Consider the following 15,026-nt stretch of genomic DNA (forward strand, 5'->3'; position numbering starts at 1 on the left):
TGGGGTCACGGCATTAAAAAGGTTGAGAACCACTGTTCTAAGTCCTCCAGGTCATGGTTATCTCAAAGGTGGTTTTTTCAGAAGGCAACTGGACTTTCTTGTTTTTCTTTGAAGACATCTTGCTTCTCACCCAAGAAGCTTCTTCAGCTCTTGACTGAATGGTGGGGAATGGAAGGATTTATACTCCTTGCAGACAGCTGGTCATTTGCATTCTTTGAGAGGGTCGTTGAGGCCACTTGGAGGTTTGTCTGTGTCCTCAGGGTGGTAGACACTGTCCTTTCAGCAGTTCCAAGATGGCTCCATAACCATTTGCACACCTACTCAGGTGACCCTGAGGAAACAGATAAACCTCCAGGTGGCCTCAATGACTCTCTAAAAAATACAAATGAGCAGCTGTCTGAGAGGAGTATAAATCCTTCCATTTCCCCCACCATCCAGTCGGAGCTGAAGAAGCTTCTTGGATGAGAAGCGAAACGTCTTCAAGGAAAAACAAGAACGTCCAGTTGCCTCCTGAAAAAAGCATCTTTGGGATGCAGCGCTTGTATACAGTTATTTTTACTTACAGATGGTCCTCAACTTACAACCATTCATTTAGTGACCATTTCAAGTTACAACGGCATTGAAAAAAAGTGACTTACGGCCGTTTTTTACCCTTGCCACTGTTGCAGCATCCCCAGGGTCACGCGATCCAAATTCGGGCACTGGGCAACTGGCATGTACTTATGACGGTTACACAGTCCTGGGGTCAAGCAATTACCCATTGTAACTTCCCAGCCAGCTTCCAAGACTTAGCAAATGCCTAACAACTTGAGTTATTCGGTTAACAACGGTGAAAAGAATGGTTGTAGAATGAGGCGCAACTCACTTAGCAACTGCCTTGCTTAGCAATGGAAATTTTGGGCTCAACTGAAGCCGTTAGTGGAGGACTATCTGTATTTTATTGATTGAAAAAAATTGAAAAAAAAAATTGAAAAAAATCCGCCCACCCTCTTCACTCAACGGTGATTTTGGACAGCTTACAGAAGTAAAACCCGAAATATAATACTCGGTAACAACCCCCTTCCTGGAGACAACAATCAAACGAACCACGTGATGGGCTATGTGATCCCCAGGTCCACTGATAAAACCCCATGTTTTGGGAACACAGACTTTTTTGCGGTTGTTATCTAGATGTCTGTGGAGGGCACCTGTGTGCGTTCTTCTCCTTTCAGGACTTTTCTCCATAGATCTGATCAAATAAGCCCATCAAAGCTTAATCACAATAAAATAGATTTTTAAGACAGACTGGAAGATTCTTGCGGTACTGGTAATTCTCGACTTACCCCCCCACACACACAATTCAGCCCCAATTTTCTGTTCTTAAGTGAGACATTTAGTGAGTTTTGTCTCATTTTATCACCTTTCTTGCGACACTTGTTAAGGGAAGCGCTGCAGTCGATAAAATTAGTAAACCGGTTGTTAAGTGAATCTGGCTTCTCCCATTGACTTGGCGTGTCAGAGGGTCATGTGACCCCAGGTGCACTGCAACCGTCATAAATATGAGCCGGTTGCCAAGTGCCTGAATTTGGATCACCTGGTTATGGGGATGCCACAAAGGCCGTAACTGTGAAAAAATGGTTGTAGGTTACTTTTTTTTAGTGCCGTTGTAACTTTGAACGGTCACAAAATGAACTGTTTTAAGTCAAGAACTACTAAGTCAAGTATGCATAATAAGTAGCAGGGCTTCAGGGTTTGGTGTCGAGCATAGCTTAGATCTTCCAACAGACTCTTCAGGATGAACCCAGGTTGAAGACGGTTAACATCTCAGCTAAACGTTTCGCCAACACTTACAAAATTCTTCCCCAGGTCAGTTCATGCAGGAACCAGATGTGGTCATCTACAATGAAAGGCCAGGACAAGATCCCGGGAAATCTGACGCTACCATGGAAGTGAAAGGCCACAAGCTTACGGTCACCCGGTAAGGGCATCTGAGGCACCTAAAGGGCAGACACTTCAAATGCTGTTTGTGTGTTTGTGTGTGTTGGTAAACTTGAAATCCCAGAGAAAGTTGCCGAAAGGTTTAGCAGAAGCTGATCGTGGACAGGCCTTGAAATCATAATGGATTTTATAATTTATTTATTTCTAGCCTGCCTTTATTATTTTGACAAATATTTCAAGGTGGCAAGCATACCTAATACTCCTTCCCCCTCCTATTATCCCATAATAACCCTGTACGGTAAGTACAGCTGAGAGAGAGTGACTGGCCCAAGGTCATTCAGGTAGCTTTCATGCGTAAGGCGGGACTAGAACTCACAGTCTCCTGGTGATTGGTCAAAGTCACCCAGATGGCTTTCATGCGTTGAGGTGGGACTAGAACTCACAGTCTCCTGGTGATTGGTCAACATCATCCAGACAGCTTTCATGTGTAAGGTGGGACTAGAACTCACAGTCTCCTGGTGATTGGTCAACATCATCCAGACAGCTTTCATGTGTAAGGCGGGACTAGAACTCACAGTCTCCTGGTGATTGGTCAACATCATCCGGACAGCTTTCATGTGTAAGACGGGACTAGAACTCATGTTTCCTGGTGATTGGTCAAAGTCGCCCAGCTGGCTTTCATGCCTAAGGCGGGACTAGAACTCACAGTCTCTTGGTGATTGGTGAACATCATCCAGACACCTTTCATGTATAAGGCGGGACTAGAACTCAGTTTCCTGGTGATTGGTCAAAGTCGCCCAGCTGGCTTTCATGCCTAAGGTGGGACTAGAGTTCACAGTCTCCTGGTGATTGGTCAAAATCACCCAGATGGCTTTCATGCCTAAGGTGGGACTAGAACTCACCGTCTCCTGGTGATTGGTCAAAGTCGCCCAGCTGGCTTTCATGCCTAGGGCGGGACTAGAGTTCACAGTCTCCTGGTGATTGGTCAAAATCACCCAGATGGCTTTCATGCCTAAGGTGGGACTAGAACTCACCGTCTCCTGGTGATTGGCCCAAAGTCACCCAGCCTAAGGCTGGATTAGAACTCATGGTCCCATATTTTCTAGCCTGGTGCCTTAACCACTAGACCCAACTGGCTCTCTTGAAGATATTTCAAAAGCAATTCCAACTGGCAGCAGATGGACACACGGCGACTTCTAGGCTAGCTACATTTGGGGGAAAAAATGAAAATCAGTTGCTGATAGCTTGTGGCCTAACGTCAGCCCTTCCAGGTGACTTTAGAGCAGTCTTTCTCCACCTTGGCATGTTTTCCAGGAGTTGGAAGTCCATACCTGTTAAAAGTTGCCAAGGTCGAGACGCACCGGTTTAGGTCAAGCCTGAATTACACAATAACGATTTATGCGTGTTTGCGTTTGCCTGCAGAGGCCTGCAAAAGGATTATCGCTTGGACCGTGCCCTTGGGACCAACGTCCAGTGCTGGTTTATACACAACAGCGGCAAAGGCTTCCTCGATGGCCACTACAGAGATTACCTTGTCCCTAATTTATACAGCTACCTGAAGCGCTTCTGAATGCTCGGCTTGAAAGCCGGCGAGGAAACGGTCCCAAACGGCCACCCAACTCACCTCGTAGCAATTCACACGGGCAACAACAGCCTTTGGGAAGAGTTTCATCACGGCCTGCTCCGGCTTAATAACGCTGCCCACATCCCCCCCTCCCCTGAAATTACCCTCCCCAGGGATATTTGGACATTGTGTCACTGGGACTGCTTGTGTAGAACGCGAACCAAACGTTCGACTTTCGAGCAAAGTTGCATTTGAAGGCAAAATGTAAACGAAGGGTGCTGGAAAAATGTAGAAAAATGTGGTTATTATTTCCCCCCTCCCCGACTGTATAAAGACCATGTATCCAAATGGAATTAAAGTAGAAAACTCTCTGGTGGATGCTGCATTCTGTTCGATTTGTCTAATGGGCCTAAGAAGTTTTCAAACAAGGCCTTTAAGACGGGGGTAGCCCATCTTGGAAACTTTTAAGACCTGGGGACTTCAACTCCCAGAATTCCCCAGCCCGCGTGGCAGGCTGGAGAATTCTGGGAACTGAAGTCCACAGGTCTTAAAAAGTTGTCCAGGTTGGACACCCCCAATGCCTTAAACAAGCATTGTTGGAATCGAGGCAGAAAGGCTTGCCACCTGTTGGTCAAATTTAAATGACAGATTTAGCCGAAATTTAAACACGTCCTTAAGAGAATACAGGTAGTCCTTGATTTACGACTGGTCACTTGGAGATGGTTGGAAGTTACAACAGACCCTTCAAAGGATACTTAAGATCTAAGTTTGAAGTTGCACCTCCCGTGGGTCACATGATCTCATTTGGGGCGCTCGGCAACTGTGAGTTTGCGGCATCCCATAGTCACATGACTGCATTTTTTTCCCTTTTTTTTAAACGGTTTTGAAAGTTTAGAAACAACTTGCTTCTAGTTGCCTGCAAAAAACACTCATTGGATAAAAGGGATTCATTTAACGACTGCTGCATTCGCACAATGGCTTCCAGAAAGATGATGATGCTGTGCATGGCGATATGCTGACTCATTTAATGACCATGTCTTATGGCCACAATTCTGGGATCAGATATGGTTGTGAATCAAGGACTAGCTGCACTTGTTTAAGAACTATAGGTCCTGTTCTTGTCCCACAACGCCTCTTCCTTCCCTGTCAAAAATCTCTAGCCATATAATCCCTCTGTGATTTCTGTGTAGATTGAACTTGCAATGACATAGTCCACGAAGAGGCAACCTTGGCTCTTTTGGGACTGGTGGACTTCAACTCCCAGAATTCCTGAGCCAGCCCTGCTGAGGGGAAAGGGAGAGGTTTCCAAGCTGAGCCATGCTGGCTCAGGAATTCTGGGAGTTGAAGTCCACGAGTCATAAAAGAGTCAAGGTTGTCTACCCCTGCCAAAGAGGCTTGTAGCCACCATACATCTGAAAGGGTCTAGCTCAGGGGTAGGCAACCTTGGCTCTTTTATGACTCGTGGACTTCAACTCCCAGAATTCCTAAGCCAGCCATGCTGAGGGGAAAGGGAGAGGTTTCCATGCTTAGCCATGCTGGCTCAGGAATTCTGGGAGTTGAAGTCCCCGAGTCATAAAAGAGCCAAGGTGGCCTACCCCTGAAATAGTCCTATAGGTTCCCCCAATCGCTGCACTGCTTATCAGAAGAAAAAGGGGGCTGCTGCATTCTCACAACTCCCTTAACCTGGTTGAATGAAACCGTTTTCTGGGTTTGAGCAATGCAGCGAAGCACGAACTAACCATTTTCAATCCTACGATGGACGAGAAAGCTAGTCACGCTTGGAACAAAGCTTGGCACCTTGTGTGAATACGTAAGCTAAGTTTGTAAGTGAACCACTTAAACCTGTAAGAAGACAGCCTGGATGGCAATAAACAAGGGTTCAGTGTTGTACCATAAATACAGATCAGCCCCAATTTGTTCACACTTATAACTTTGGGTCAGCCCCCCCCCCCAAGCTTTTGGGCACCAGGGATCGATTCCGTGGAGAGAGGTTTTTCCCCGGACTGGAAGAAGCGTGATTTCGCGTGCTGCCTGCATCCCACAGATGGGGGTTTGCTTGTTTGTGTGGTCCAGTTTCCGGCATGCTACGGCCCGGTGCTGGTCCATGGACCTGGAGTTGGGGACCCTTGCTTTAGGCAACGCGTGGATTGTGACAAGCAGCAGATCACCACACTGGATCTCGGTGGGATCTGAAGAGTCTGCTCTTCTGAATTTAATTTGAAGAGCCCATCCTGCGAATTCACAACTTCAAGGGAATATACTTCAACGCCCAAGTTCAGAAGCCATTTTATTCTAAAATAAAGCTATGAGCCAACTGAAGGGCCTCCAAGTCCATTTACTTTGGGTAACGCACAACGGTTAAAAAGAAACACTTGCACCAATAAAATAACTTCCATCTTCTCTCTTCTGTACAAAATCATTATACAATTTTTAAAAAACCACTGACGGACGCTCCTGCTGGGGTCCAAAGAACCAGTTATGGTACAGCGAAGGCCCAGATCAAGAAATCTGGATTTCCAAGCGTAGAGCGATTGCTGCCAATCCTCCAAATATTTCCACGTGGCTAAACAGTGCAATGCAAAAATAGGTCCCAGGTTGTAGCTGAATTCAGAAGATCCACCTAACTGTAAGATCAGATCTTTGGGCCATTCAGAAGATCTTTTCCTCACTGTAAGATCAGATCTTTGGGCCATTCAGAAGATCTTTTCCTCAGATCCGATAAAACGTCCCACAAGAAGCAAAGGGCAGATTCTGCTACAAGGAGGGACTGAAAAAATATATTTGAAAAACCAGAGGCTCTTTGACGATCCTCTGATTCCGTCAGAATCCATGACTTAGATCGGCCATTTAAAAAGTTGGCAGGTTATGCTTTTTACGGGGTGGTCGACATCCTATTGGTGGTCTTTCCCATCCCGAAGGAATGGAGGACTATTTTTGTATCAGGTTGTGTGTGAGGAAGCTAAACTCGTTGCTGGCACCCCTGAAGTTTTAACACCATGAGGATTCCAACCATGGGGGCTTTCCATTTCTGCAGGAGACATAAATTACAGAAAAGTCTCTGACAGGACTACAGGTGGCCGATACTGTTCTGCAGATGAACCAATCGAATCAAAATTATGAAGTCGCCCGTGGTTGAGATACAAAGGGCTTAAATAGAGGATCCAATGTACTGTATTTATAGGGCATCTGTCAGAAATCTTGTCTGCTCCTTGAAGTTGACGGTTCAACTCGTGAGTTTAGCGTGCTGGACTTGTTCACCTGCAGCCATCTCAAGAGATGTACCTGGCTGGTTCCATCAGCTCCTTTGGTCAACGGAGGCCAACTTGGAAATGTCTTCGTATGGAACACCCTCCACCTGACGTCCTTTCAGAGGTCCCTGCAGAGAGAAGTTAAACGAAAGGAAGCTTTAAAGATGTTCAAGCTTGTGGACACCAAGACGACAAACCAAGGGATCATCTCACTCAAGGCCCAACAGGATCAAATTATCCTACATTGGATACATTACATCAGGGGTCTCCAAGCTTGGCAACGTCAAGAACTGTAGACTTCTAGAATCCAGGCAAGATTCAGCCGGCCAAAGGAATAACATTTCAAGGGCATTTACACAAAACCCTGAGTTCACTGAATTAATCCATTTTCTAAATTTCTTGTAGGAATCGTAAATAAACAAGGACAGGATTCGGCTGCCCACTTCCAAACGACACCTTACACAACTACTACGACACACTTACCGATTCAATGAGGACTGTGGCTGAAAATGCCTTCTCGCTGATACTCTGTAACATGGCTTCGTTCCCTCTGTAGCCTCCATTTAAAATCAGCACCTTTTTACCTGTAAGGTGAACAGGGATGAGTCTAACCTACCTCAAGCCTGACATCTGTCAATCTAACCCAGTGCTTTTCTCCTATGCCTGGCCTACTTACTAACTCCTGGGAGAGAGATCTACCCTCCTTCTTCCTTTGATCTCAAGATGTTGGGAGTCAATTTCTAGAACCCATGATTTAGGCCCTTTTCTATTTTACTAACGCCACAGTCTTCTGTGTGCCTTTGCTATTGGAATGGGATTTGAACTCCCCAACCGTAGGAGCAAAATGTATGGGATGTGATAAATAAACCACCCTGTGACAACAGAAATGGTTTGCTTCCTAGTTTGGGATAAGCTCCGATTATCTTAGTTTTGGTTTAAACATGCTATCTGAATCTTCCTTTCAGCTAATCCCACACACTTCATAGCAATAAACTTATATACCGCTTCACAGTGCCTTTACAGCCCTCTCTAAGCGGTTTACAGAGTAGAGACTGGGACTTCAACTCCCAGAATTCCTGAGCCAGCATGGCTCAGCTGGGAAACCTCTCCCTTTCCCCTCAGCGTGGCTGGCTCAGGAATTCTGGGAGTTGAAGTCCACGAGTCATACAAGAGCCAAGGTTGCCCACCCCTGGTTTAGGAGGCTCACCGCTTAGAACAGGAGGACTTAGGACAGGGGTAGGCAACCTTGGCTCTTTTATGACTCGTGGACTTCAACTCCCAGAATTCCTGAGCCAGTCACACTGAGGGGAAAGGGAGAGGTTTCCATGCTTAGCCATGCTGGCTCAGGAATTCTGGGAGTTGAAGTCCACCAGTCATAAAAGAGCCAAGGTTGCCTACCCCTGGCTGCAGTTGTCAAATTAGTAACACGGTTGCTAAGTGAACTAATGAGCTGACCAGGATATGAGAAGCTCTATTTAACCACGATCTCCCAATGAGAGTGTGAAAGACAGCCAGGGGAACATACATTTAAAAACAGGGCTCCCTCTTTTAGTAAGAATTATCTTGCCCCCCAAACTTACCCGGGGCTGGGATCACCGTCTCCAGATGTGTCTGGTCAAGTTTGAGTTTATCTCCGGAATGGGTCAACTTTACAACTGCTGTGTATTTGTCAATTACCTCCTGTCACATCAATGGTTAAAAGGAAAAATTCGTCACTGATTATTCTTAAATGGTAAGAAAAAAGGCTCAGATCTAACTGTACGAACACATGAAACCGTGGTTTATTTACATTTCACAACGCCTGCCCGAAACCAACAAGCCACATTGCCTGTTCACACATTGTGGGAACGAGGCCATCATAGTCAGCTATAGAGATAGTTCATGACTCAGGACCCACAATTTCACTTATTTTTATTGAATGTATTTATGTGATGCCCATCTCGCCTGGACGCAGGTGGAACCTCTGTTGCTAAGGGCCGTATGTGGCTGTTAAATCCGTTAAACCCAATTTTACAACCGTTTCTCTTGTGGTTGGTAAGCGAATTACCACGGCCGTTAAGCGAATCGGGCAATTGTTACTTGAAGCCGACTCCCCCCGTTGACTTGGCTTGTCACACACCGCTTGGGAAGGTCGCAAATGGCGATCACAGGACGTTGCAACGCTGCCACACCGTTCTAAAGACCTTCTGATTGCTTTTATGCCCTAGGTCTGAGCGTGTGAAATGGGAACGCTGCAATGGCCACAAGGGAAAGACTTGTCGTAAGTCAAGGACTACCCATAAGACAGTTGGTTTGGGCTTTTCACGTTGCCTGGATCTTTTGACTTGCCAGCCCTGGTTAATTGATTGAACTGTTGCACGATCCAAGAACTAGGTGGTCTATAGTTAAGCCCTCCTTCACATCTTCCAATCGAGTTATATTTTAGCGTAAGAAACTGGTCCTCACTAGTTGTCCTGGACTTCAAGTCCCAGCATGCTTAGCTAGCAGGAACAGTGAGGTTCCATAAGGGGTCTTGAAGCAAAAACACTTGAAGCAAAAACACTTTTAAGAAGAGACTGGACAGCCATTTGTCTGAAATGGTATAGGGCAGGGGTCTGCAACCTTGACAACTTTAAGACTTGTGGACAAGTCTTAAAGTTGTCAAGGTTGCAGACCCCTGGTATAGGGTTTCCTGCCTGAGCAGGGGGTTGGACTAGAAGACCTCCAAGGTCCCTTCCAACTCTTATTACAGGTAGTCCTCGACTTACGACCACAACTGAGCCCCAAATTGCTATTGCTAAGTGAGACAGTTGTTAAAGTGAGTTTTGCCCCATTTTATGGCTTTTCTGGCCACAAGTGTTAACCGAATCACTGCAGTTGTTAAGTTAGTAACACCGTTGTTAAGCGAACCCGGCTTTCCCCCGTGGACTTTGCTTGTCAGATGGTCGCAAAAGGGGATCACGTGACCCTCGGGACACTGCGGGGGTCAGTTAACGAGCGTTTGAATTTGGATCACGTGACCCTGGGGAAAATGGTCATAAGTCACTTTTTTTCAGTGCCGTTCGAACGGTTGCGAAATGAATCGTCGTAAATCGAGGACTACCTGTTTTGTATTATTCCACCCATCCTCCCTTGCAACGTTTTTATTTACACCTGTTCCAACCAGTGGAACAACCTGCCTCCAGAAGCGGTGAATGCTCCAACACTGGAAGTTTTTAAGAAGAGACTGGACAGCCATTTGTCCAAACTAATAATAATAATAATAATAATAATAATAATAATAATAATAATAATAATAATAATAATAATAATAATAATAATAATAATAATAATAATAATAATAATAATAATAATAATAATAATAAAGTTGGAAGGGACCTTGGAGGTCATCGAGTCCAACCCCCTGCTCAGGCAGGAAACCCAATACCATTTCAGACAAATGGCTGTCCAGTCTCTTCTTTAAAACTTCCAGTGTTGGAGCATTCACCGCTTCTGGAGGCAGGTTGTTCCACTGGTTAATTATTCTAACTGTCAGGAAGTTTCTCCTTAGTTCTAGGTTGCTTCTCTCCTTGATGAGTTTCCATCCGTTGCTTCTTGTCCTGCCTTCAGGTGCTTTGGAGAATAGCTTGACTCCCTCTTCTTTGGGGCAGCCCCTGAGATATTGGAACACTGCCATCACGTCCCCCCTCGTCCTTCTCTTCGTTAAACTAGACATACCCAATTCTAGCAAAAGATCCCGTCCAACTTTATTATTATTATTATTAACTCACACTTGCCCCTGTCTATGACCCATATTTTTGGAGGACAGATAAAAGATGCTCTACTCACCTTAACAATGGCTTTTTTTTTGTAGTATTTCTCGCCGAGTTTCTTGGTTATGATTTTGACCACGATTTCCTAGAAAAGACAGCAAAGTTAATGACAGGCAAGTAGATCTCACCTCTTTTCTGCAGTTAATTCTTTCTGCAATACGGTGAAATTGAGTGTAACAGTAAGATTTACCCCGGAAATGAATTGTAACGGAGATGGAGAACAGAGACGGAGACCAGAGTCTCCTATATATATATAAAAAGCAGAGGGTCAGGAAAAATACATTTTCCTTAATTTCCTAGCTTTCCAAAAAACAGGGATTTTGCTGTTGTTATTGCTAATATAAGTAATACCTTCCATCCCCACCCCACCCCACCCCACCCCACCATCCATCCAGAACTGATGAAACTTCTTGGATGAGAAGTGAAATGTCTTCAAGGAAAAAAAACTTTTTCAAAAGGGAAAAAAAAACCCCACAAAACTCTTGATCTTGTACATAAGACAAGAGACCACTATAAATACTTAAAGGGATACGTAAAAATCTACCCACTTATTCCCGGAGGCTACATCACGACAGATTCCAGACAATAACTTGGATACTTACAGGTTGCAACCAGTAGTCTAGTCGGGCAGACTTTTTCTTCTCTTCTTCAAACTAGGAGAAATAAAAGGGAAAAAAAATACATATATTATTCATTTTGGCCTCGCAGGCGAGATCAACTGGAGATCATGTCCAGAAGATACCCTAAAATACTAAAAAACGTTTAAAGAATGGCTTTGTGACTTCCAGAAAATCAGAAGCAACTGGAATATGGAGAGTATATTCTTAACGATAAGAGATCCTCGTATTAACTAGATCAGTGTTTCTCAACCTTGACAATTTTAAGGCATGTGGACTTCAACTCCCAGAATTCCACAGCCAGCATTGCCTTAAAATTGTCAAGGTTGAGAAACACTGAACTAGATGGTGGAATTCTTACTTTGCTAAGGTTGTAAAAAGCGACCTTGGGATACAGCAACAGTCTGTGAACCATCCTTCAAGAAGAGGCCCAGAACTGGATACAAGACTTAAGGTGAGATCCAACCGATGTAGGAGATCGAATGGTTACTAACTAGTTGGCAATGTGCTAGTAAACAGCTAAACTAGGAGTTAAGTTTTATGATCCCCTTGATTTTGATCTCTGCCATTTTCCTATAAACAAAACACCACCACCCCTCAAATATTATCACCAGTCTTCGTTGCCTCGCATGGGCACATTGGCAAATGAAAAACATTCTCTGCTGATAGAATATTTTTAGTTCAATGCTGAACTGTGGAGCCCTGAGTGCTCAGACACGTTTCTTGCTAGCGCTGATGATGTTACCTAGTTGGGTCATGAAATGTCTGCAAGAAAACAAGCTCAGAGAGCACCAAGGACCCCACAATCCTCCTCCTCATCTCCACAAACGCCTCTCCCTTCTAGCACTGATGATGTTACCTAGTTGGGTCATGAAACGTCTGCAAGAAAACAACAAGGACCCCCAAATCCTCCTCCTCACACCCTTCTAGCACTGATGATGTTACCTAAGTTGGGCCATGAAAGGTCTGCAAGAAAACAACCAAGCTCAGAGAGCACCAAGGACCCCACAGATGTCCTCTGGTTGTCCCCTAACCACTTTCAGTATTGCTCCTGCTTATAATAATCACCGAGCAGAATGCGTCAGTAACTGGGTCTCCACCACACCTGCATGATCTCGTCGAGAGCGGTTTTTTTCTTCTTTTTCTCCTTAGTCTGCTTTGAAATTGGAGGGGTTTCTTTCCGCTTCACGGGGAGCAGCGTTCCCGAGGGCTTCAGCACACTGGGGCCAAGCAAGCTGGAGAAAACAGACATGGATTAATACCCTTGTGTTGTAGAGTCTGTCCAGATGCGAAGGTGTGATTTTCCTTAGTCCCCTAGTATGGAAAGGGGTTTGAGGTTTCCTTCCCGAGTCCCAAGAGTAACACTGAGTTTTGATTGGATTCAGATGAGCGTCAAATGCTTGGCTTGCCCTGTTGCTCGGGGGAGGGAGGGAGGGAGGGAAGGACAGGAAATTCCCAGAAGCAACGCACCAGCCCTATGAGGGTTTACAGATAGTCCTCAATTTACAACAGTTCATTTAGCGACCAAGGTTACAACAGCACTGAAAAAAGTGACCTATGACAGGTTTTTAGACTGACGACCCTTGCAGCATCTCCCTACTCCAGGGGTAGGCAACCTTGGCTCTTTTATGACTCTTGGACTTCAACTCCCAGAATTCCTGAGCCAGCATGGCTGAATGGTCCCTTTTATGACTGGTGGACTTCAATTCCCAGAATTCCTGAGCCAGCATGGCTCAGCTTGGAAACCTCTCCATTTCTCCTCAGCATGGCTGGCTCAGGAATTCTGGGAGTTGAAGTCCACGAGTCATAAAAGAGCCAAGGTTGCCTACCCCTGGTCTATGTGTTTCTCTAACCTTTTTTTCTAGCCAAGTGTAAATCTTTGTCCAATATCTCCTTGCTTTAACACCTTTAACATTAACGCCTGTAACCTTTAACCTTATTAAGCACCAACCTCTGCCTGTCCCAGGTCCTTGGAAAGGAGTGGAGAAAAAAGCCACGTCCAGCCTGAATATCTGGCTGGCCAATGATAATACTTGCCTCCCTTTGGGTGGTGCTGCAGCAGCTGAAGTGCTGGCCCCTTTGCCCAGGTTAAAGGTCACTAAAACAAAGAGAAAAGATCACTCTTTTTTTTTATGCACCACCTTTGGGGATCCATAAATTCAAATGCCACATTGCCAACCACTCCCACAGATAAACAACAGGAATGAAAGAATTGGTAGGGTGGATTCCAATGTATCAGGGAGGCTTTAATACAGTGTTTCTCAACCTTGACAATTTTAAGGCATGTGGACTTCAGCTCCCAGAATTCCACAGCCAGCAATGCTGGCTGTGGAATTCTGGGAGTTGAAGTCCACATGTCTTAAAATTGTCAAGGTTGAGAAACACTGCTTTAATAGGTATTTCTTAGGCCAGGGGTAGGCAACCTTGGCTCTTTTAAGTCTCATGGACTTCAACTCCCAGAATTCCTGAGCCAGCATGGGGGAACTATGGCCCCTTCATGACTCGTGGACTTCAACTCCCAGAATTCCTGAGCCAGCGTGGGGGAACTATGGCCCCTTCATGACTCGTGGACTTCAACTCCCAGAATTCCTGAGCCAGCATGGCTCAGCATGGAAACCTCTCCTTTTCCCCTCAGCATGGCTGGCTCAGGAATTCTGGGAGTTGAAGTCCACGAGTCATAAAAGAGCCAAGGTTGCCTACCCCTGTCTTAGACCGTGAAACGGCAGGGGAGCGAACAGATTGTGGCAGAAGAGGGGGAAAAAAGTAATAAGTATATAAATCACATGAGAAAGTTTTTGTGCATCTGCCCTGAGAATTCTTCTTTCCCCATAAATTCTAGCAAATATAGGATTACCCGTCTCAATATCCCAGATTTGGGGTTGATATTTATTTTCAATTTTTTTTATTCTGCCTTTAATATTTTTATAGATAAGACAGCCAACATACCTAATACTCCTTCCTCCTCCTTTTTTCCCCACTACAATAACCATGTGAGGTAGATTGGGTTGAGGGAGACGGACTGGCCATTCAGCTGGTTTTCATGCCTAAGGTAGAACTAGAACTCGCTGTCTCCTGGTGACGGGCCTAAAGTCATCCAACCAGCTTTCATGCCTAAGGTGGAACTAGAACTCGCTGTCTCCTGGTGACGGGCCTAAAGTCATCCAACCAGCTTTCATGCCTAAGGTGGAACTAGAACTCGCTGTCTCCTGGTGACGGGCCTAAAGTCATCCAACCAGCTTTCATGCCTAAGGTGGAACTAGAACTCGCTGTCCCCTGGTGACGGGCCTAAAGTCATCCAACCAGCTTTCACGCCTAAGGTGGAACTAGAACTCGCTGTCTCCTGGTGACGGGCCTAAAGTCATCCAACCAGCTTTCACGCCTAAGGTGGAACTAGAACTCACTGTCTCCCGGTGACTGGCCTAAAGTCATCCAACCAGCTTTCATGCCCAAGGTAGAACTAGAACTCTCTGTCTCCTGGTGACGGGCCTAAAGTCATCCAACCAGCTTTCAAGCCTAAGGTGGAACTAGAACTCACTGTCTGCTGGTGATTGATCCAAAGTCCCCCCAGCTGGCCTTTGTGCCTAAGGCAGGACTAGAACTCAGTGTTTCGTTTTGCCAATTTTCTTCTTTGTAAGATTATTTTAATCTGGGCTGTCTGTCTGAGCCCATGTTTTTAGCCGTTTTTATTTTTTTCCTCGTTTTGTACACCACAGAGACTCCAATGGAAGTGGGCAGCCAAACAAATTTAAATAAAATAATAATTTACTAATGGATTACTGTGAAAAAAATAATAATCAGAAACTGATTACAAGCAGCATCAGGACCGAGTTGCCAGAATTATTCACTGGAAACCTTCCCAGAGGTTTGGGAAAACTATGGGGACCATCAA

The 15,026-nt window shown here is 45.2% G+C and overlaps 1 protein-coding gene across 1 annotated transcript in view; it reads right to left on the minus strand.

The window, feature by feature from the left end:
• Positions 1-5,779: 5,779 nt before the first annotated feature.
• KIN (Kin17 DNA and RNA binding protein) overlaps positions 5,780-15,026 on the minus strand; it is a 17,449-nt gene continuing 8,202 nt past the window's right edge. Inside the window, exons 6-12 of the mRNA XM_015825932.1 lie at positions 13,175-13,235; positions 12,243-12,372; positions 11,123-11,173; positions 10,537-10,605; positions 8,310-8,409; positions 7,213-7,313; positions 5,780-6,857 (exon numbers count right to left, since the gene is read on the minus strand). Of these exons, the coding sequence (XP_015681418.1) occupies positions 6,777-6,857; positions 7,213-7,313; positions 8,310-8,409; positions 10,537-10,605; positions 11,123-11,173; positions 12,243-12,372; positions 13,175-13,235 (593 nt within the window). The 3' untranslated portion in view covers positions 5,780-6,776. The remainder of the gene's footprint in view (positions 6,858-7,212; positions 7,314-8,309; positions 8,410-10,536; positions 10,606-11,122; positions 11,174-12,242; positions 12,373-13,174; positions 13,236-15,026) is intronic.

The sequence above is a fragment of the Protobothrops mucrosquamatus genome, unplaced genomic scaffold (assembly GCF_001527695.2).
Source record: "Protobothrops mucrosquamatus isolate PMUCROS unplaced genomic scaffold, P.Mucros_1.0 scaffold2885, whole genome shotgun sequence".
Classification (NCBI taxonomy): domain Eukaryota; kingdom Metazoa; phylum Chordata; class Lepidosauria; order Squamata; family Viperidae; genus Protobothrops; species Protobothrops mucrosquamatus.